Raw genomic sequence first — 19,964 nt, 5'->3', positions numbered from 1 at the left:
TCCCTGTAGATGCTGAGAGCAACCCGCCGCCCGCAGATCATGTCATCTATAGATCTCCATGAAATGCGCCTAATAGGCTGCGCGCGTTACGCATGAAACTCTTTCAGTAGGACGGCGCGTCCGCCGAAGTGAAACTAAGTTTTAAGTTGATTTTCTACAGCTGACGGTGTGCGCTGTTTCGAAAGCATGTTTCCAAATGAATAAAGCCAGCTGCCGGTTCTCCTTAACCAAACTGTGCCACACAGGGGGATCAGGTGTCAGGCTGTCAATGGTCAGAGCTCAGCACTAAGGAGTAATCCACCGACTGGGGCCAAAGGTCTCCTCTCGGAGTTTACACAGCGTTTTACAGCAGCAGGCACAGTTTACAAAAAGTATCAACTTCTAAAATCTATCAGAACGACTCACTAAATATTGGTCAAAACTGGCCAATAGCGTCTTTTGTTATATGTCTTTTATGGAAGATGCTGGGACATAAAACCTCTGAAATCAGTTTTTTAATAGTATTTCATAATTTTAGCATCCTTCAGATGAATTGCATAGATATTGTCGGTGTGTGTGTCACTTAAAATTGATATGTAAACAAACTGATTAATTATATTATCCACAGATTAATTGCAATCTGCTCACTGAGAGAAAACCTATTTCTGAAGCAAGGTTCATAATCTAGTGTGAGCTGGCTGTCACTACAGTGCAACAACTGAAAAACAGAAAAACAGCATATCGTCCTCTGTGCAGTCATGATTAGAAATACAAATATTACAGATTTTGATAATGAAATGCAATGGAAATGTCAAAACGACCCTACTGCAGGTATGCGGGTTGGCTAAGAAAGCCACAGTTTACGTATTTAATTTAATAGCAGATACTGGCAGTCTCTGAAAATGGCAATATCTCTGAACAAGCACATCTAATCAGGTGATAGATCAGGTTTATGCACAATACAAGATTTTGGCCAAATTAAGCCACCCTACACACATTTAGTAAATCCACAGCTGTCTTTCTTGCAGCATCCCTGATCTGAGAAAATTGGTTGGGACATTAACCTCCATTACAGGCTATATTATAATATTGCCTCGTATGGCAGGATCAGAGGAAGGGCCCGTGAGAGAAGAGGGAACCCACCTGAAAGTTATGAGGGTCTAAACACCACGAATCATTTTACAGCGATCCTGGAGGGACATCTAGTGGCTCAGACAGTCATCACAAGGGCGTCATTAGTGAAGTGGGGTGGTTTTAGTAGACTACACACCCACACACACACACACACACACACACACACACACACACACACACACACACACACACACACACAGTGTAGTCTCAGTCTTCGGTGTCTCTTGGCTTGATGTAACAAGAGCTCCCATATTGAGTTGCAACTAGAGCGAGGGTTTTTTGTGTCCTGTTGTTGATTACTGCTGTCCCAAAAGATTCACAATGAAAGCAAAGTAAACGTATTCTGAATCAATGTCGACCTAACTTACTTGAATAATTTAAAAAAAAAGACAATAATTAAGAGATTAGCGCATAGTTCTTTCTCTTAGTAACTTGTGTTTCTTCTCTTTGTTACTTGCATAACAACAATTGGGCATAGTGACTCATAGGCAGGAGGGCTGTCACTGTGTACCAGCATTGTTACCATTCCTCCGAGCGGGCTGGTCTCTGGGACGCATGTGTCAGAGGGAGCGATAAGCAACCAGGAACTGACTGTGTGGGTAAACGAAAACAGGACTAGCGACGATCTGATCTGCGCTGAATTGGCTGTGAGCGTCTCTCAGGACTTCACATGGAGCCCACAAATCTACAGGTACGATGACTAAAACTTCCACTGTCCAGCTGAACTCCCTCAAGGTTGACGATCCCGTGTTTTCTTTGGAAGATTGTTTATTGTGTTTCAACATAGACCGTGGAGTGTAATAACTGTGAGAGCTCAGACAACAAATCCGCCGAGTGTGTACACTGCGTGTAGTCGGACAGGTTTCATTTTTGCTTGGGTACAGTAATATTCTTAGATAAACGTCTCAAGGTTGAGTGCTTAATGCAACTTGTCTCCTATTTTCTCTTCTCGTGTGTCAATATTTCTACTCTTATTCCATTGTTGCATCTCTCCAAAAATAGCGCTTCACATCAAGTCCACAGATTCAGTTGCAGTCTGTGAATATGATTCATTCACAATTAATTCCATGATCGACTGCAGGGAAAGTAGCTCACTGATTAATTATAGAGTTCAAGCCAACAAAGTCCTTATTAATGATTTTGGATTTAGCTATTAAACAGTGTTTCCCCTGTTTTTATGGTTAGTAAATTGGGAATATTTTGGTTAAAGAGTCAGAGTTTTGGTTATAATACCAATTATAAAGCATTATTCTAAACAATAAAACTGAACTAAATGATAATGGCTTCATAGTTTTCATTTGTTATAGCAGAAGTGGATTTTTTTCTTCTTCTGTGGTGCAGAATGACAACACCACTGCAGAATGACAACAGAGGGAACACTATTACAATTTATGGGACACTGAGGTGTTTTGTGAACCTTTAAACATTCAGTTGTATTGAGGTTCCTAGACTCTGTGAGGTGACCCCTTACCAGATGAATTCCATGACTACATGACTGAAATATTAATTCACTTCCTGCTCTTTCAGAAAGCTATAGCCGTAGCACAGAAGGCCTCACAAGAGGATCAGGCTGGGAACTACGAGGAGGCTATCCGCTCCTACCAACATGCTGTCAAGTACTTTCTGCACATTATGAAACGTACGTTACCATGCCTGGAGAGGAACCGGATCTACTGTCATACTACAAGAACACACCTATAAATTGACATATGTCAGGTCAACCATGCAGTCTGTACACATGTGTCCATCTCCTCAACAGACTTAATACAAATATGACTGTGTTTGTCACTGATTGGTAGATAATTTAGCATCCACAAGGGAATTCACTCATGAATCTGTCAATAGCAATGCTTCTGTGTGTCTCTGTGTGTGCCAAGTTTAAATTGTGGCATCTTTATAACCCTTTCTTTTAATTTATAGTCTGCAAAATGTCTGTTACAAACAACAATAACATTACAGAATACTATTACAGAAATTCTATCCCTCCCATCAGGTGAGCCCCAGGGTAAAGATGGCAACCAGAAGATCAAGGATAAATGTAAACAGTACCTGGACAGAGTGGAAGAACTACAGGAGTACCTAGTGAATAAAGAGGTTGCTACAGAAATTAAATACATAATATTTCTCGAAACACACATTTTTTTGTACAAACGTGGACCTAATTTCCCATGACGATAAAATCCGAGTGGTGTTTTAACAATCCAATCCACTGACCTATAACACACAGCCTTTACACAGCTGATGTGCTGCAGCATCAGTGGATTAGACCCACTACTACTTGCTAAACGGTTTGGACCTCATCCCTATATTCCAGCCAGATTAATAGCTTCAGTTTAGAACGATTCATAAACATCTTTTAATCTCAAAATTACTTAAAAATTACTTAAAATCCCAAAAGGCCCTCAGCTTGTAATGGACCGTACAGACAGAGGGTGCGTCTTGACGTAATGACATTCCGTGCACGCGAGTGTCGACTTTTCAATGCGGAAGTTTCCTCCTCGGTCTTATTCAACAACGAGCTCAAGAAAGAAAACAAGCCACCTAAGCTTGATTATCAAGTGAACCATCGACCTCTAGGGCTAAAATCCAAAACATAGTATCTAGAAGTTGTTTAGTTACCGCGGTGTTATATTCGTTTCGATTACTGGACAAGTGACCAGCCCTTATGGCTGCCAACAACAATTTACAGGTAAGTTGGGGAGCTAACCCAGCGCTAACGTTAGCTAAATTAGCTAATCAGCTAACAAAGTTAGATCTACGAAGGGCTAACCTGAAAACACGTCCAGGTTGTTTACGACTGAAATGTCTGGTCAAGTGTTGTTGGTTGGCGTTAGCTATTTTGCTCATGTTTTTCATGGAGTATGTTCCGTTAGCAGCTAATTTAGCTTCGCTAGCTAAGCTAGCTAAGCTAAGGTTAGTTCAGCAGTTAATTTAACAAACGGCAACGTTAAAGGACCAACCCAAATATGGCCCCGTCCAATGTGAGGTTTATTGGATCAAAGCAAGCTACAAATATATAGGGTGTTTCCTGGTGTGATAAAAAGTGTTTGATTCCTTATGGCTAGACTGTAATCACAGTTGCCAGATAGCGTGAGCTGTCATGACTAAAAGTCATCCAGCTACCCAACAAGCTAGCTAATAAGATTACTGGTTTTATTTAGCCTCCAAGGCATCCACTCCAAAGGGTAACGTTATATTCTGTACAGACTGTGTCACTCAAACGTGACATAGCTACTTAGCCAAACGTTACAATTTGCACTTCATAGCTAACGTTATACGGAAGCGAAACAGTCCTTTGCATTCAAAGTCAGATAATCACAAGCAGGCGAACTTCATTGTGTTATATCCAGGGATGCAAACTAGTCACCTTTAGGTGACAGTCACCTTTTTCATCCCAAAATAGGACACTTAAGTGAAGGACTTCTGAGTGGTTTTGTGTCTGCCCTGGTATCGGGTCACTTTTTTCCACTATCCATGAGTTTGCATCCCTGAATATCACACAGGTGTAAATCTGAAAATTTACTGAAATCTGATAAGCATCAGCCTATAAGAATGTTGCCTACTGTTGCCTAATGCCTAATGTTACACACTTTGTTGTGTTTATCAGTGCCCTCTTGCTCCTATGCTAAAAGGTTTGTTATTTTGTGTCTGTGTCATTTTGATTGGCTGATGTCTGCTGTGCCATTTCCACAATTCAGAGCCAGTGATTAAGCTTCTCTCATAGCTGGCCATTGCCTCTCTAGAAGTTGTTACCTACAGTTGCCATTGTAGCTCTAACATTGTCCCCCCCTTTTTTTTTTTTTTTAGAAAGCCATTGATCTTGCCGGCAAGGCAGCCCAGGAGGATAAAGCTCAGAACTATGAAGAGGCTCTACGACTGTACCAGCATGCTGTTCAGTACTTCTTACACGTGGTGAAATGTAAGGCATACCTACATAGGATTTTAGGGTTTTGTCTCCCCTTTTGCTCCTTGGTAAATTGTTTGTCATAATCTGATAGTCATGTCATCCTTCCTTGACATGATGGTAGCCTATTGTGGGGTCTAATGGAAGGCGTTCTGATAGATCATGTGTTATAATTAAAAGTGGCTTCACGTCTCTCTCTAAATAGCATACAGACCATTCCATACACTGTCATAGCAGTAGTGATATAAAACATAAGTAAACAATTTTTATGAAAACTCTTGTATGCAATCTTAAGAACAAATCATTTCATATGCCTACTGTTGTGCACTAGCACTGCCAGGAGGGCGGTGTCTATTTTTCAGGAGCAAAAAATAAAGCCTGAAAATTTTATGAATTTCCTAAGAGGGGGCTTAACAGGTGTACAACACAATGGGCTTCTAAAAACCCTGACTCTTCCCCTTTAACAAGATGAGTGTACCATTTATTTTCTCTCATTCCTGACAGATGAAGCCCAGGGTGACAAAGCTAAGCAGAGCATCCGGGCGAAGTGTGCTGAATACCTGGACAGAGCAGAGAAGCTGAAAGAGTATCTGAAGAAGAAAGAGAAAGCTCCTCCTGCCAAGCCTGTCAAAGAGTCACAGTCTGACGACAAAGGGTGTGTTTATGGGTGGGGCTATGGGTTCACGTTTTGCCATTCAGAGCCTACTGGAATGTGAAGTTAAATTTTTGTTTAACTTGGCATTAACTTAAACAACATGTCCCTTGAAGCAGAGACAAATCATGTTTTTGCTATATGATTTCATATGTTTGTGCATTCAGGAATGAAAGTGATGAAGGTGATGATCCGGAGAAAAAGAAGTTCCAGAATCAGCTCTCAGGTTAGTAATATTATACTTTCTGTGGAATTAGGCCTGCTGTGGCCATTTTACTGTTTTGATATGACCTCAGTTGATGCAGTATTTTTATTCATGTCATAATTTAAGCATCATTTAGGTATCTAGGTAATGTGATATGCTTTCCCCAGGTGCAATTGTTATGGAGAAACCAAACATCAAATGGAATGATGTTGCTGGTTTGGAGGGAGCCAAGGAAGCACTGAAAGAAGCTGTTATTCTTCCGATCAAATTCCCCCACCTCTTCACAGGTACTTAAATCGCATCACAGGCTGAGATAGGAAGTTCAACTCAAGAGTTAACTGTGAAGTAATTAAACTAAACATCTGTTTTGTGCAAGGGGTGTGTCCGTCTGTGGCATTAACAATACATCACTGAGGAATTGATGCTATTTTGGGCACATTCCATTACCGGGATTGTAGACAAATTGTCTTTTGTGCTTGTCTGATAGGAAAGAGAACACCATGGAGAGGGATCCTGCTCTTTGGACCACCAGGTACAGGAAAGTCCTATCTGGCAAAAGCTGTTGCCACGGAGGCCAACAACTCAACCTTCTTCTCCATCTCCTCCTCCGACCTTGTCTCCAAATGGCTGGGAGAGAGTGAAAAGTGAGTCATGTTATTAGCAATCTGCAGAAGCATGGGCTGTGTATATAAATGTGGTTCTAGCCGGCAGCACGCTGCTATTGAATTTCTTGAATGCTTCCTTTCTCCTTCCCAGGTTGGTGAAGAATCTTTTTACCCTTGCAAGGGAGCACAAGCCTTCTATCATCTTCATTGATGAGATCGACTCCCTGTGTGGTTCAAGAAGTGAGAATGAGAGTGAGGCTGCTCGTCGTATCAAGACCGAGTTCCTGGTTCAGATGCAGGGTGAGTCTGATAAGCTACGCAACAATGTTTGTGATTACTGGAGGTTGATAACCCAGAACTAATATCACATACCTGATCAGAGAGGGATAAAATAAAAATGATTGTCTCAGTATTATTGTCTGCTTTACAGTTTCTGCAGCTTTCAGTGTTAAAACATAACTCAAGGTCTGTGATTTATTTATTCATCACTTATTGGAAAAGCCAGCATTCTGTAGCATTCTGTGGGCATGAGAGAGCAGCCTGTGTGATCTAAAATGGCAATTTTGAAAATGGGTGTTCATGCATTATGTCAAGCAACCCAATTAGTTTCAGCTGTTTCTGTAGCCTAAATTTTCTCTGGAATTGTTTTGGTTACACTGCGTGGGATAGACAAATGTATTGCCATAGAAACACAAGAGGCACAGGAGCTGCACAGAGTCAGAGCTGAGTTTTGGATGGCTGTGAGTTAGTGCTGCAGTGGGTTGGGTACCGGTGGGCAACCTTAAAATATTTAGTCTATGGCTCTCACATCTGGGTTAGGGTTTGTGGCTCGGAATAAACAATTGATGTTGGTCTGAGTATTGTTTGTCAGGTCACTCTTTATGTAAGCCCAAGGGTTGGCAAAACATTGAGATGAGTGTCTCCTTTTCAGAGTAGGGCAGCAGATGGAGACACGCACACCATAACCCCGCCCCTTTGCTCTCAACTTTCTCGAGGCACTCTCATAGTGCTAACATCAGTGTCTGCAGTTTAACAGTTAATCATATCACACTGGTTAGTAAGTCTAGCATAATTCATCAGTTAAAAATAAATTTCACTTTAGTAATGCTGCTGTCTTACCTAACATTCAAAGTGTTGGCACCAAGAGAAAGCAAATTATTATAGAGGAAACAATGCAAATGAATCCCTCTTCAAAGGAATAATGTCCTGTGCATACTAAAGGAACACTGTATGCTTTATCCTTGTGTAATGGGATTCATAGTGTGCAAGTATTCAAACCTGGACAGACACCATATAGGCTACAGAACCCGCTGCAGGTTTTAGTTCAGCTAACCTATATTGTATGTCTTTCCCTATTTCTTTCTCCTATTTTCCCTATCACTCTTCATTATATACTAACCAACAAAGTACACTTGACAAACTAGAAAGCACTGAGTAGAGTGCAAACATCTGCCAACACTGAACATTTCTCCATCTTGCAACACTGCAGCCGTTTGTTTATCCTTTGTCTTCCGGGCTTGATTTTCTGGCAAAATAATATATGCATGCAATGCTGTTTAGCAGCAGACTTGGAAGTCCTGGATGTCAGACTTTCCCACCAGCACATGAATGTGTGTAATAGTTATGGCTAAAAAATAGCGGAAATCCCAGGTATGGATCACCACCAAAATCTAATCACTGATCCTTGGGCCAAGGGGTATCTGTCCACCAAATCTCAGCCAAATCTGTTTGTAACTTTTTGAGAGATACTGCTGCTGTCAACACACAGTAACAGTAACAAGCAGTACACAGTAACTGTACAAATTAATAAATTGTAACACAATGACAAGCTGGTAGCATGGCTAGCTGTACCTTGCTAGCACCTGGATGACCTGTGTGTGTCTATGTGAGCTAGATGTTTCTATTGAGGACTCTCTACATTTCACAGCTGGTTCCCAGTAATGCAAAAACTTCTGCAATCACAGAGTTACAGAAAGCTGGAGGGACCACTTGGTCATATTTGTTTTAACATGTCAGAGCACTGCACATGTTAAGACATTATCATGCCTGAGTAGTTGTTCTATTTAAATGAGCTTCTCTTTCTCTGACTGTGTTGTTTTGCAGGAGTGGGGAATGACAATGAGGGAGTGCTGGTACTCGGGGCAACAAACATCCCTTGGACTCTAGACTCTGCCATCAGAAGAAGGTAATTGTCATTATTTGGCAAAATTGTTTGTAACCATGCCATGATTCTTCTGTGCTCACTGTACACCCATAATACCACATCAGATTTGAGAAGAGGATCTACATCCCGCTGCCCGAAGAGCATGCCCGCTCCTTCATGTTCAAGCTCCACCTGGGCTCCACCCCCAACAGTCTCACCGAATCTGACTTTGTCACTCTGGGCAAGAAGACAGACGGATACTCCGGGGCAGATGTCAGCATCATTGTCAGAGACGCACTCATGCAGCCTGTCAGAAAGGTCCAGTCAGCTACCCACTTCAAACGGGTATGTCTCCAAACACATCAGTATGTCACTATCTCATGCTTCAGCGCAACGTAGAGTAGCTGACTCAGTTACGTCACTTGTGTTTTCTGTTTCCCTTCTTATGTTTAATTTAACTGCGGTGTGTAAGGTACGAGGACCATCGAGAAACGACCCCAACGTTCTTGTAGATGACCTCTTGACCCCTTGCTCACCTGGGGATCCCAATGCTGTTGAAATGACATGGATGGAAGTTCCTGGGGAAAAGCTATTGGAACCTGTTGTTTGCATGGTAAGGGTACAAAATACTATTCCCTCACTCCACTGGTAATATATCTAAATGTATTAAAAAACACTGTTGAACTTCTTGTAATGTCAGTTTTTCCAATTGTTTTTTTCAGTCTGACATGCTGAGGTCTCAGTCCAACACAAAGCCAACGGTCAATGAACAAGATCTGGACAAACTGAAAAAATTCACAGAGGACTTTGGACAGGAAGGCTAAGTGGGATGTTTGAGCCAAGCCAAACCAAAGCAAAGGAATTGTGATTGTGAAGTGTTTTCTCTCTGTCTTTCTCCCTCTCTCTCTCTCCCTCCCTCACCCTAACCTTTCACCAGTCCTAGTGGTGTATCGTAATTGGTCCACATGATTGCTCTCTTAAGCCAATCTGAAGGCCACACAAGGAATGGAAGACATTGTGTTGTTTGATGTCCTCCGTTATCCAAAGAGGATTCAAGACTTTTGATCTGCAGCATTTCTGCAGCTGACATGATATAGAATCGATTGATAACTACTTGTAAATTAAAGAGTGTTCTTTTGGTTACTTAAGGGTATGCACTAAAACTTAAAGGTATTGTTGAGCAGAATGCCTCAGCAACTTAGGGAAAATCTGACTATATACACAACATTACTGCTAATGAGTATTGAAATCAAGAGATATATGAAAATTTGGATTAATTTATTTCATGTTAGGACTAGCCCACATATCCCTAACTCACCTATTATCTGAACTATAATTTGGATTTCCTGTCTGGCCAACTTCCATCAGTCAAAGTACATCTCACTAGACTGTAAGAAATGCCTATATTGCTCCTCTATTTTGTATCCATAAGATAAAAAGCATTTTATAGTAAATACTTTGTGGAATTGTATAACTCTTGGGCTGGGGAGAGTGAAACTAACAGTGCATGACATTGCTCTTTCATGAGTTCTTATGATTTTTAGTGGTGAAATATAGGCCTTTGTAGTCACAGGGTGGTGGACATGATAGGGGCTTGAGACGCAAACATACTCAGGATGAGAGCTGCATTGGGACAATTTTGAATTGTTTTTCATCCAGTTTAATAACAAATGGCAATCATATTTGTTTACTGTCATTTGGATTCCAAAAGGCTATTAGGATGGATCACCAAAGGTGCCGGACCAGCATTATTTTATCATTGTCAAGGACTCAAAATAGTTTTGAAATTGCTTTCTTCATCAGCTCATTAAGACTTTCCACAAACCTATATCTTTCCATTATCACGTTCCTGCGTAAGGTATTGCTGATTCTCCTAATGCAAACTGAAAAAAACAAAAAAACTAAGCCTTAGTAAGATAAAGCCACAGTGTGGGTTTTGAAGAAACAAGGCTGAGGTGTTGAAGTTGGACACTGATGGCTCAGGTGGAGAGATCATTATTGTGTACACTTTATTGGAATGCAGCTCCAAGCATTAAGCATATGTAGCCATAAGTGGCAATGTGCACCATGTGCCTTCTAGAAAAGTTGCAAGATTATTTTTCTTTGGGTTATTTCTAAATTGGTCATATTGCTATATATATTGGGTGCTTTGTCACCATTACTAAGAAATCTATAATACTTGCACATTTCATGTAAACTCCTTTAGAGATTGTATACAGGTGTACTCTTTTGCTCTTAAGGTGTTCAAGATACAAGTCTCAAGTTTTGGTAGGAAACATCTCTCATTTTCCTGTAAATGTCTTTAGATATAGCCAACTGTTGAGCCTTTTCTTCGTGAAGAAGTCACCCGTGCATCAGATTTTCTGTTTTTCGTTTCCATAAAATGTAAATAAAAGTTATACGTCACGAGAAGCTGTTAACTTATTTTTGGTTTTAAGAAAATCGACTTATCACTCTTAACTAACTGCATCAGAAATTTAGAAATTCAAGATCAGAATCAGAATCAGCTTTATTGGCCAAGTATGTACATATACAAGGAATTTGACTCCGGTTTATAGTTGCTGTACTTACACACAATAAATATAGAGCTGACAACAAGATGAACAGAGGTAAACCTAAACATTTAACTACTATGTACAAATATGCATATATATAAAAAAGTATATCTATATATGTATATATATATGCATATATATATATATATGTAAACAACCCTAGGACAATAGTGCAATGGTGCAGAGTGCAAAGATGCTGGAATAAATATGGAGTTGTTGGTGTAACAGGTTACATTATATACATGAGTTATTACACATTACATACTTTATACACACATTATATACACAATCAGATATTGTACAGATGATGATGGGAGAAGGATTGTGATTTAAAGAAGGGTTTATGGTGTCACGGTTTCTAATCTGTCACAAACCTGCTGCTGGTTGGGTGTGCAAAACAAAACTCGTACACTACGAATGAGGAAGTGAAGCGTTGCGTTGTGGGAATTGATGTCCATGTAAACTCATGCCCCCGTAGGATCCCAGATAATTTGTAGGCTAGAAAACTACAAGTACCTACTGCGGCGGCGTAGCATTCGTTCAAAGTGCACAGTTCGATTTGTTTTGGTTTATGCAGAGTGCGCTTTGTCGTAGAGAGCCAAGGTCCACCACGGTAATTTATCTTGGGTGTTAGACCTCTTTGACTCACTGCCAAATACTGGTAAAACTCCTCCTCCGACATTTCTATTTCGCCACCCCTTTCACGGCCGCCTGCCTCTTGCCTCCGTTATTCGCCCCCAGAAGCTAACCTGCTAGTTAGCGAACAAGCTAACGACTGCCAGATTCACCCATGTCCTCTGAAGAAGGGTTGAGTTCAACGATCACGGATTGGCTTTTTATCAATTCCTGGTGGCTTCTCTTGCCATTCATTATGCTACTTGTAGTTGCTGCATTCATTGTTGCCTTCGTGTTGCTGTTATACATGATATCGCCTCTTATTAGTCCCAAACCTCTGAAACTGAACGGGGCCCACGTCGTGGTAAGTGCACCAGAAAAACCAAAGAATTGTGCAATTTAGCTAGGTAGGTCGCTAGCTAACATATAGCGCGATAGCTAGCGTTAGCTACTTTAGTCCACGTTTTTAAAATACCGTTGTTTCTGTGTATGAGCACTTAAAAATCAGTAGGTTTTTTTTATATTTAATTAGCAATGTTTTTCTGTGCGCCGAGTGAATTCACAACGCGAAGATAGTCATCTGTCAACCTTCTGACACGCCCACATAATGAATTAATTACCGTTACCTTTCATTCCAAAACAAAGTTGTAGTTATTTCACTTTGCAGACAGGTTATCGCCATGTCATAACGGAGAGACAACTCTGTTGCACAACTGCACATTTATTTAATTGCGTGCAATTTAAAACACAATTTTCTTTTTATTAAAGTGTTAACACGACTAATGTAACGTTAGCTTGGCTGCCGTCCTAATCTGTGTGTTTTAGTTCAGATATGCCTCACCAGAACCTTGTATTTGACCTCTGATTAATGATCGGCTCACCCTCTCAATCTTCAGGTGACAGGAGGATCAAGTGGGATTGGGAAGTGCATTGCAATGGAGTGCTACAAGCAAGGAGCTTTCATCACATTGGTGGCACGGGATGAGGTCAGCAGAAACCCCACAATGACTTTCAACCATTCATTTCCTTTGTGTCTAGCCTAGTCCTAACCTGTTTGTTGCTATGGCCAACTCGTTTGTTGCCAAATGTGGTCAACCAAATCTAAAGCTTCATTTACTCCCTGTCAGATGAAAGAGGTGCTCCACTGTGGTGCAAAATTTAGTTTACTTTGCGTTTACCTAATATCTGTTTATACAGTAGAGCTTCATTTATCTGAATGTTAGGCTCCTTCACTGACAAGCTCATTGAATGGTTATAGTGGAACAAATAATCTAATGCTTGTCTGTAATTGTTGGAGTCTCCTTGTTGCTGCATGTTAAGAATTTAAACTTAAAGATTTTCAAAACATTTACTGTGTGTAAGCGAGCATATTTTTCAAAAAAAAGGTTCACATTTTCAGTTTATTTAAGAGTTCCAAACATTTTTTTCTACCAAGCAACATCAATTCCCTATGGTTTTTGGTCAAACAATTCTACTAGATTTTATTTATTTCATTTTTTTGTGGGAGGTAATGTTTATTACTGTATGCACAGCTTTGTGTAGGAGATGTAACATGCATGATGGTTTTTCCTCAGGCTAAATTGCTTCAAGCAAAGAAAGAGGTGGAGAAATGTGCCATAAATGACAAGCAGGTATGGGGCTTCTATGTGTATTTCAGTAAAAGACCGTACTTTCAGACATTGTTTTGAAGCACCTAATATGACTGTGTTGCTGTTCATATAGGGCACAACAGCTGATGCCATTTTGAATAAAATTGCATAAGACTTTGTACAATCTCCTGCACTCAGGTGGTGCTCTGCATATCAGTGGACGTTTCCCGGGATTATGGTCAGGTGGAGAGTGTGATAAAACAGGTAATCTTACCCACTTGGCACAGTGGACCATCTCCCTTTCTTTTAATTATTCAGCACTGAATTAAGGTAATTGCCATGTGTTTTTTTCCTGTCATGCAGGCTCAAGAGAAGCTGGGGCCTGTTGATATGCTGGTCAACTGTGCTGGAATGTCCATTTCTGCAAAGTTTGAGGAAGTGGAGGTGGATCGCTTTAGAGTAAGTAATTTGCCTACTCTCATTCACCCTGAAAGATAGATCAGGTAGCTGCCTGTCTTATGGTGCTGTAGATTTATGACTGTATAGCCTGATGTTTTCTATGGTACTCATTTGAATGGTAGAATATAATTCTGTTAATCTCTGAATTGGGCCTCTATATGAATGCTCACCTTGGATTATGGCACAAGAGCTGGTAACATCATATCCTGTGTACTGATAAATGAGAACGTAACCAAGACCCTGGGTTATCAAAAGTTGCTCTCAACAATCCCCAAAAAAGTTGAACTAAACATATTCACAGCTCAGATTACACCAGTGCGGTAACTGTCAAGTGTCTTAATAGGAGTTAATTTTATGAGTTGATCATGCCTTTCATATTGCTAATTCATCTGCAAGTACCATATGTTTCTAGCTTCTAAAGGGTAAGATACCTATCAAGCAGCGATACGAGAATCAAGACAACGTTGATACTTTTATTTTATTCTTCTGTGTGAAGGATTTCCAGGCAAGGAGGCACACTAAAATGTTTTTTTGCAGTTAGACCAATTTAATACTCTGACCTGCTTGATAAGAACCCGTCCCCTGCAAGCCTAACATTGTAAATATGCACCAAGACGTTGCTCTTTCAAAATTTATGTGTTTTTAAGTATTAAATATGCACCAAGACAGGAAGATAGATTGCTGTCTGGCTCTGTAGAAGATTGTGTTGCAGTCAAAGGAGATTAGGAAGAGGTTAAATTCCCATCCAATACCTTTTTATAGACTGGCTTTCATAGCTGATAGAACATTGGAGAGATTTTGTATCAGTATTCAGCTTGTGCAATATTGTAGCCACACTTTTGCAGCCTCACAATGTGGACTAGCCCATTATAATTTGTGCATGTGTGTGTGTGTGTGTGCATGGCCTTGTTTAACAGAGGCTGATGGAAGTGAACTACCTGGGCAGTGTTTACCCAACACGGGCTGTCATAACTACCATGAAGGAGCGAAGAATGGGGCGTATCATGTTTGTGTCCTCCCAAGCGGGCCAGATTGGCCTGTTTGGCTACACTGCCTACTCTCCATCCAAGTTTGCCCTTCGCGGCTTAGCAGAGTCACTGCAGATGGAGGTGAGATTTTGGCCAGTCATGCCTCACACAGTTTCCAAACAGACTCCAGCGTGAATCAGCTTCACAATGCATCTAGTTAAAATATTTTCGCACCTATCTGTTCCATAAAACTTTGCTGGCAAGTGATGATAAGGAGGTGCATGTCACTGGTGTGAATATTATTATCACTAAGAGGTATTAAAACATTTTTTCTACTGCTAAAGCATCTAAATTATTGTGATACTTAAAATGCTAATCACATCTACTCATATTGTGGATTTTGTGGATTCCCATTTTCCCCACGGGGAGCATTAGCATTTCATTTTTTTCTCATCTTAAAGACAAAATTATTCTTTTTCTGTATAAGATGTTGATTCTTGTTGCTGTTCTCCTCCAGATGAAGCCATACAATATCTATGTGACGTTGGCCTACCCCCCCGACACCGACACTCCAGGACTAGCTGAGGAGAATAAGACAAAGGTAAACCTCACTATAAAACAAGGGAGGAACAGAATTTCTTTCCCCTTTTTTCTTCCTATTTGAAGCCATTTCTTCTTCTTTGTCCTAGCCTCTGGAGACCAAGTTAATCTCTGAGACCTCTGGGGTTTGTCAACCAGAGCAAGTGGCCAAAATCGTCGTTCGGGATGCGGTGGTAAGAAACTCAATCCATCTGCCACTGACCCGCCAGCTTTCCTGTTCAATTCTAACAATTTAATTAGTGAATCCATTCTTTTCCCACTGAGGAAGATGGGTAATTGCTTTGCCGTTTTTTTTCTCTTCTCTCCCACAGCAGGGGAACTTTAACAGCTCTGTGGGCCCCGACGGCTACATGCTGTCAGCACTCACCTGTGGCATGTCACCTGTCACCTCCATCACAGAGGGCCTCCAGCAGGTACAGCCTCCTCCCCGTCTCAATTATTATTATTCCACACACTGTTCTCCCTATCAGGGTTCCCATGGGCCTTGAAAACCCTGGAAAGTTTGTGGATTTGAGAAAAAAGTAAAATAAGGCCTTGAAAGTTTCTGAAAATGAATGGATCGCCTCAAAGCTCTTGATTTTGGTTTTAAATTAAAATATAGCGCCCAGATTCATCAGTGTGCCTGAGCTCTCTGGATCTCTCTCTGTTTTAGCATCAACCTGAGGAAAACCCTGTGATGGAGATTTATGTTGATACAGCAGCAGTTTTAAAATGAATGATTTCACCATGAGTTATTCACTTGACAAGATCATAAGTAAAAAATGAGGCCTCCATTATGTCTCATTTTGACCGATGCCATGTCTTACCCCAAGACAATGGTTCCAAAAGGATTATCCGCACACTGGATTAGAGCTCCTTTCTTAATACTTTATTTAATGCAATGCAATGTTTCCATCCTAAGGTCTTTGTCAGACAAAATGAAGACCAAACGTTGCACTGCATTAAATAAAGTATTAAGAAAGCAGCTCTAATCCAGTGTGCGGATAATCCTTTTTGAACCAATTTTCATGACTCTTGTATCTAGCAACCTAAATATAGGTTGGATGTGCACACTTCTAGTACCTCTTTTTTAAGCCCAAAACATGCCAACTTTGAGTCCTTAAATTTTACCAAACAAGACCTTGAAAGTGATTGAAAAGGTAATGTATGTCTGATAATGTAGGTGATGCATCTCACCCTGATTTGACCCCTGTACAGATTGTGACCATGGGACTGTTTCGGACCATCGCCCTGTTCTACCTGGGGAGCTTTGACAGCATTGTGCGTCGCTGCATGATCCAGAGAGAGCAGTCGAAAGCAGCCGACAAGAGGGAGTAGCAACATGCCGACACGGAAACACCCTCACCTGACTCCTTCACACCCCCTGCCCTCCCTCCTTCACAGCCACTGGAGGACCTAGACCCCCTCCCCAACCCCCTTTCCCCTTTCCTCCCTCCTTCCCTACAAGTGCACAACCCTGGGTGGGGAAAAAAAGGCCAGGCCTTGTGTGCACATGTAATATCAACAAAATGGGACGAAAGAAAATGGCAGATATTTCCGATTCGCTTGTCAAGTGATGTAAGTCCTCCATAGACTTCACAGCCATTTAGAGTTTTCTACCCTCTCAGAGCATTCCAGTGACTTTTTGGTTTAATGTGTGCACCTGCTTCTTATGTGGGAGCAGCCTTACTAAAGGGGGGATGAAGGCAGACTAAACATCCCACAGCCTGTTATAAAAGTAGGCCTTGTAAACAACTGACACTTTAGATATTGGGCCTCCCTGCCTCCACTCGCCCAATGTTGTTGTGTTTTTTTTCCTTGCAGAGAGGAAAAGTAATGGATAGCCTGTCCGACTGGTTGTGCCAAATATGGCCTGAAATTCTTTCCCACCAGGGGCTACTGAAAACCAGAATGGTAACTCTAACATTTTGTCATATTGTTGCATGCATCACACAGCTAGGTTCACCTTATGAAACGTTTACCTTTTTCACCAAATAAGTCCCTTCTTCTCTACCTTTTTGTCACAAAAGTCTTTGCAGGCAAAGCACCTTCCTTTCTGACTCACTAACCTCCGTGTTCGAAACCAGTTGTGACCCTCAGCGTTGTGTCTTCGTTGAGGGATGTTTTGCTTGTGCTCTGTGCATTCGCTAAGCTGAGATGTGATATAACAGTACCTTCAGTGATATGAGAGAGAGAGTGTGATTTATTCTTTTTTTTTTTTACTAATGCAAAAACATAATTTGCTTCAGCATTTGTAGGTAGAGGCTGTGTTTGGGCAAATTAGAAAATTAGTGTGTGTTTGTGGGCACGTGTGTGTGTGTGTGTGTGTGTGTGTCTGCGCGCGCGTATGCATGTATGTGGGTGTACATTTGTGCTGTGACTGAGCCAACCCCTGGGGAGAGAAAAGCCATTGGACATTGGACTTTAATGTCTCGAGAATAAAACAGACCAAATTATTTTCTCATTACCCCAACTCATTTCTTTATATTTGAGAGAAGTCATAGGAAAGCTTGTATGGGTTAAAGCCATGAAGTCAAAAGGATTGGGGGGGGGGGGGGGGGGACAAAAACACCAGTACAGGTGATGTCACCTTTCACCTGTGAATTTGACTTGGTTCACTACACTTTTTGTCTCTCTGTTTACGTTAGATGTGTATATGGAAGCGTATCAACTGTACATGTGTTTTTATGTGTCGGTGCACATATTCCGCCGCCCCAGTCAAGATCCAAGTGGGATCCATGTTTTGATGGGGTGGTGTCAGTCAGGGCAGGGCGAGGGGCGTTGCTTGCTGGTTCGAGCAATGTCCCTGTAGGCCTAGTGAGGGCGCTAGAGATTTGTTTTACATGAAGGCCAAAATAGTAGAGGGACTAGCATCTTTGTGTGCAGGGGAAGAGTTTGTCCTTGTCCCTCTGGTTTTGACCCGGTGTGACCCTGTCATGCACAGCTGGGAGTTTATACCTTCCTGAATGACAATGTCAACTCCCTCCTGATATCTTTCAAGCCTTGGAAAATCTCATATTTACCATATGACCTTCTCGATGTTTTGCTTTTAGAGGGAGAGAAAAAAATGACAATGTGAATTCATGCAAGTCTTCCTTTTGTCCATCACATGTGGGGAGAATGTACTTTAATACAAAGCATACAAATCAGAACGTAGGAATATTTTTTAAAATACACCAATATTTGAATGCCAAAATGTATTAAGACAATTTCTGTAGACGCAATGCAACTATTTGAGATTTATTTTGATGTTGCTGCTCTGTTTATCGTAGAACTAGTTTGTTAATGCCGTTGAGCACTATCGTTGTGGGGACCCATTCTAAGCCTTAAGAAGAGACTACTGATGAAGCTAATGCTAAAAGAATGGACCTGTCCACAGATTAATGTGGCTTAACCCACGTGTGGTTTACCATTTCATTTAATCTGACTTTTCAGTGTAAAATGCCAACTGTTTTGTGTATTTTGTCAGTTCTAGTTTTTGTATGACAAGCCTTACTCAAATCCAAGATATGAAAGTGAGAATGGATGACTCATCTTTGATGATGTTCTCATTTGATATTGGTTCAAGGCATACTGTCCTGCACTCAATAGCTTTTCATAAATGTACATTTATTGCTTTCTGAATCACTCTTTGATCTTGAGGTAGCAACACGTAGTTGATAGAACATGTAGCCCATGTAAAAGCAGTTTTGTTTTAACACTTTTAAGCTATGCAAATCAAGCCTATGCTCACAATATGTTTAAACATACAGTCAAGATGTATGATTTTTATAATGCTCACGCTAGTTTCCCCCCATTTAATGGTGTCATCAACAGATATTTAAATGATTATAATAGAGTTTATAAGTATTGAATATGAAAGTCATAATGCACTCTGCTTCTGTTTCCATCTTCTTTGGTTTATTTTTCTTTTCTTTTTTGCCAAACTTGTTAGAACTTCACCTTGCGTGCCATTGAAAGAAAATGTGAGAAGTGGAACGTTTCTTTGTCTTATTTTCTTACATGATAAACGAAATAAATACCTGTGGGGAAAAAACATCAATGTTCTCTGGTCTTGATTTTGATTTGATTTTGCCTTCAGTCTTGGGTCTGGATGGATGTTTATGACCTAAAAATGACCCTCATTATCTCTTTTTCAAGTTCCTCTTAGCTTCATATTGAAAACACTGCTGGGTCAACGGCAGTCTGCACCTCGCTTGACTGTATGTAGGTTTTATCTGTTGTAGCTTTAGGCCTTTTTGGCTGAATTTCAGTTGAGGGAACCACGCAACCCCTTTGAGAAAGCAGTGTTCATTCAGTATGAGTGAGTATATCGTCTGTCTGAAGTTTGATGTACAGGCTTGGGTTTTTTGTTGGCTTGGGAGAGCTGTGGGGTCTTAAGTATTCTGTTTGAGGAGACGACTTTAATCTTCCATGAGGGGATCGGCCAGGGCAGCAGCTCGCTCAGATTTGCAGAATACTGGGATTTTAGAAGCTTTGTTTGTCCCATCAGAGCCTGTGTAAGAATCCAGATCAAGATGGAGACATGCAGGCTATAAGAAGCTAGAGGAGAGACTAGAGAGAGAATCAAAGAACAC

At 40.9% G+C, this 19,964-nt stretch overlaps 2 protein-coding genes across 3 annotated transcripts; both read left to right on the top strand.

Annotated features, from left to right (window-relative positions):
* The first annotated feature begins 1,652 nt into the window (after positions 1-1,652).
* vps4b (vacuolar protein sorting 4 homolog B) lies at positions 1,653-11,028 on the top strand. 2 transcript variants are annotated; one of them, XM_071900841.2, is made up of 13 exons: positions 1,653-1,804; positions 2,641-2,752; positions 3,107-3,207; positions 4,921-5,032; positions 5,522-5,672; positions 5,837-5,895; positions 6,042-6,161; positions 6,362-6,518; positions 6,631-6,779; positions 8,583-8,664; positions 8,748-8,967; positions 9,095-9,235; positions 9,345-11,028. In XM_071900841.2, exons 1-13 carry the CDS (start codon positions 1,784-1,786, stop codon positions 9,444-9,446), a joined length of 1,527 nt encoding a protein of 508 aa, XP_071756942.1. In that variant the 5' UTR covers positions 1,653-1,783; the 3' UTR covers positions 9,447-11,028. The 2 variants fall into 2 exon arrangements, with proteins under 2 accessions (XP_071756942.1, XP_071756943.1); XM_071900842.2 differs by lacking the exons at positions 1,653-1,804; positions 2,641-2,752; positions 3,107-3,207 and adding an exon at positions 3,606-3,802.
* A 728-nt stretch (positions 11,029-11,756) lies between these two features.
* Positions 11,757-17,943, top strand: kdsr (3-ketodihydrosphingosine reductase). The gene is made up of 10 exons (XM_071900843.2): positions 11,757-12,156; positions 12,689-12,778; positions 13,367-13,423; positions 13,580-13,645; positions 13,745-13,840; positions 14,758-14,949; positions 15,326-15,409; positions 15,498-15,581; positions 15,720-15,821; positions 16,606-17,943. The coding sequence occupies exons 1-10, from the start codon at positions 11,968-11,970 to the stop codon at positions 16,723-16,725; spliced, it is 1,080 nt and encodes a 359-aa protein (XP_071756944.1). The 5' UTR covers positions 11,757-11,967; the 3' UTR covers positions 16,726-17,943.
* The last annotated feature ends 2,021 nt before the right edge of the window (positions 17,944-19,964 follow it).

This window comes from Centroberyx gerrardi, chromosome 13 (assembly GCF_048128805.1).
Source record: "Centroberyx gerrardi isolate f3 chromosome 13, fCenGer3.hap1.cur.20231027, whole genome shotgun sequence".
Classification (NCBI taxonomy): Eukaryota; Metazoa; Chordata; class Actinopteri; order Beryciformes; family Berycidae; genus Centroberyx; species Centroberyx gerrardi.
The sequence above is the reverse complement of the archived record's forward strand: the minus strand, read 5'-3'. Positions and strand labels throughout refer to the sequence as shown.

Bases quoted from the DNA above. Each gene is read 5' to 3' on its own strand.
- vps4b (XM_071900841.2), top strand. From the start codon at position 1,784: ATGGAGCCCACAAATCTACAG. The intron at 1,805-2,640 runs GTACGATGACTA...CTGCTCTTTCAG, and splicing joins TGGAGCCCACAAATCTACAG to AAAGCTATAGCCGTAGCACA. The intron at 5,673-5,836 runs GTGTGTTTATGG...TTGTGCATTCAG, and splicing joins TCACAGTCTGACGACAAAGG to GAATGAAAGTGATGAAGGTG.
- kdsr (XM_071900843.2), top strand. From the start codon at position 11,968: ATGTCCTCTGAAGAAGGGTTGAGTTCAACGATCACGGATTGGCTTTTT. The intron at 13,646-13,744 runs GTAATCTTACCC...CCTGTCATGCAG, and splicing joins TGGAGAGTGTGATAAAACAG to GCTCAAGAGAAGCTGGGGCC. The intron at 14,950-15,325 runs GTGAGATTTTGG...GTTCTCCTCCAG, and splicing joins CAGAGTCACTGCAGATGGAG to ATGAAGCCATACAATATCTA.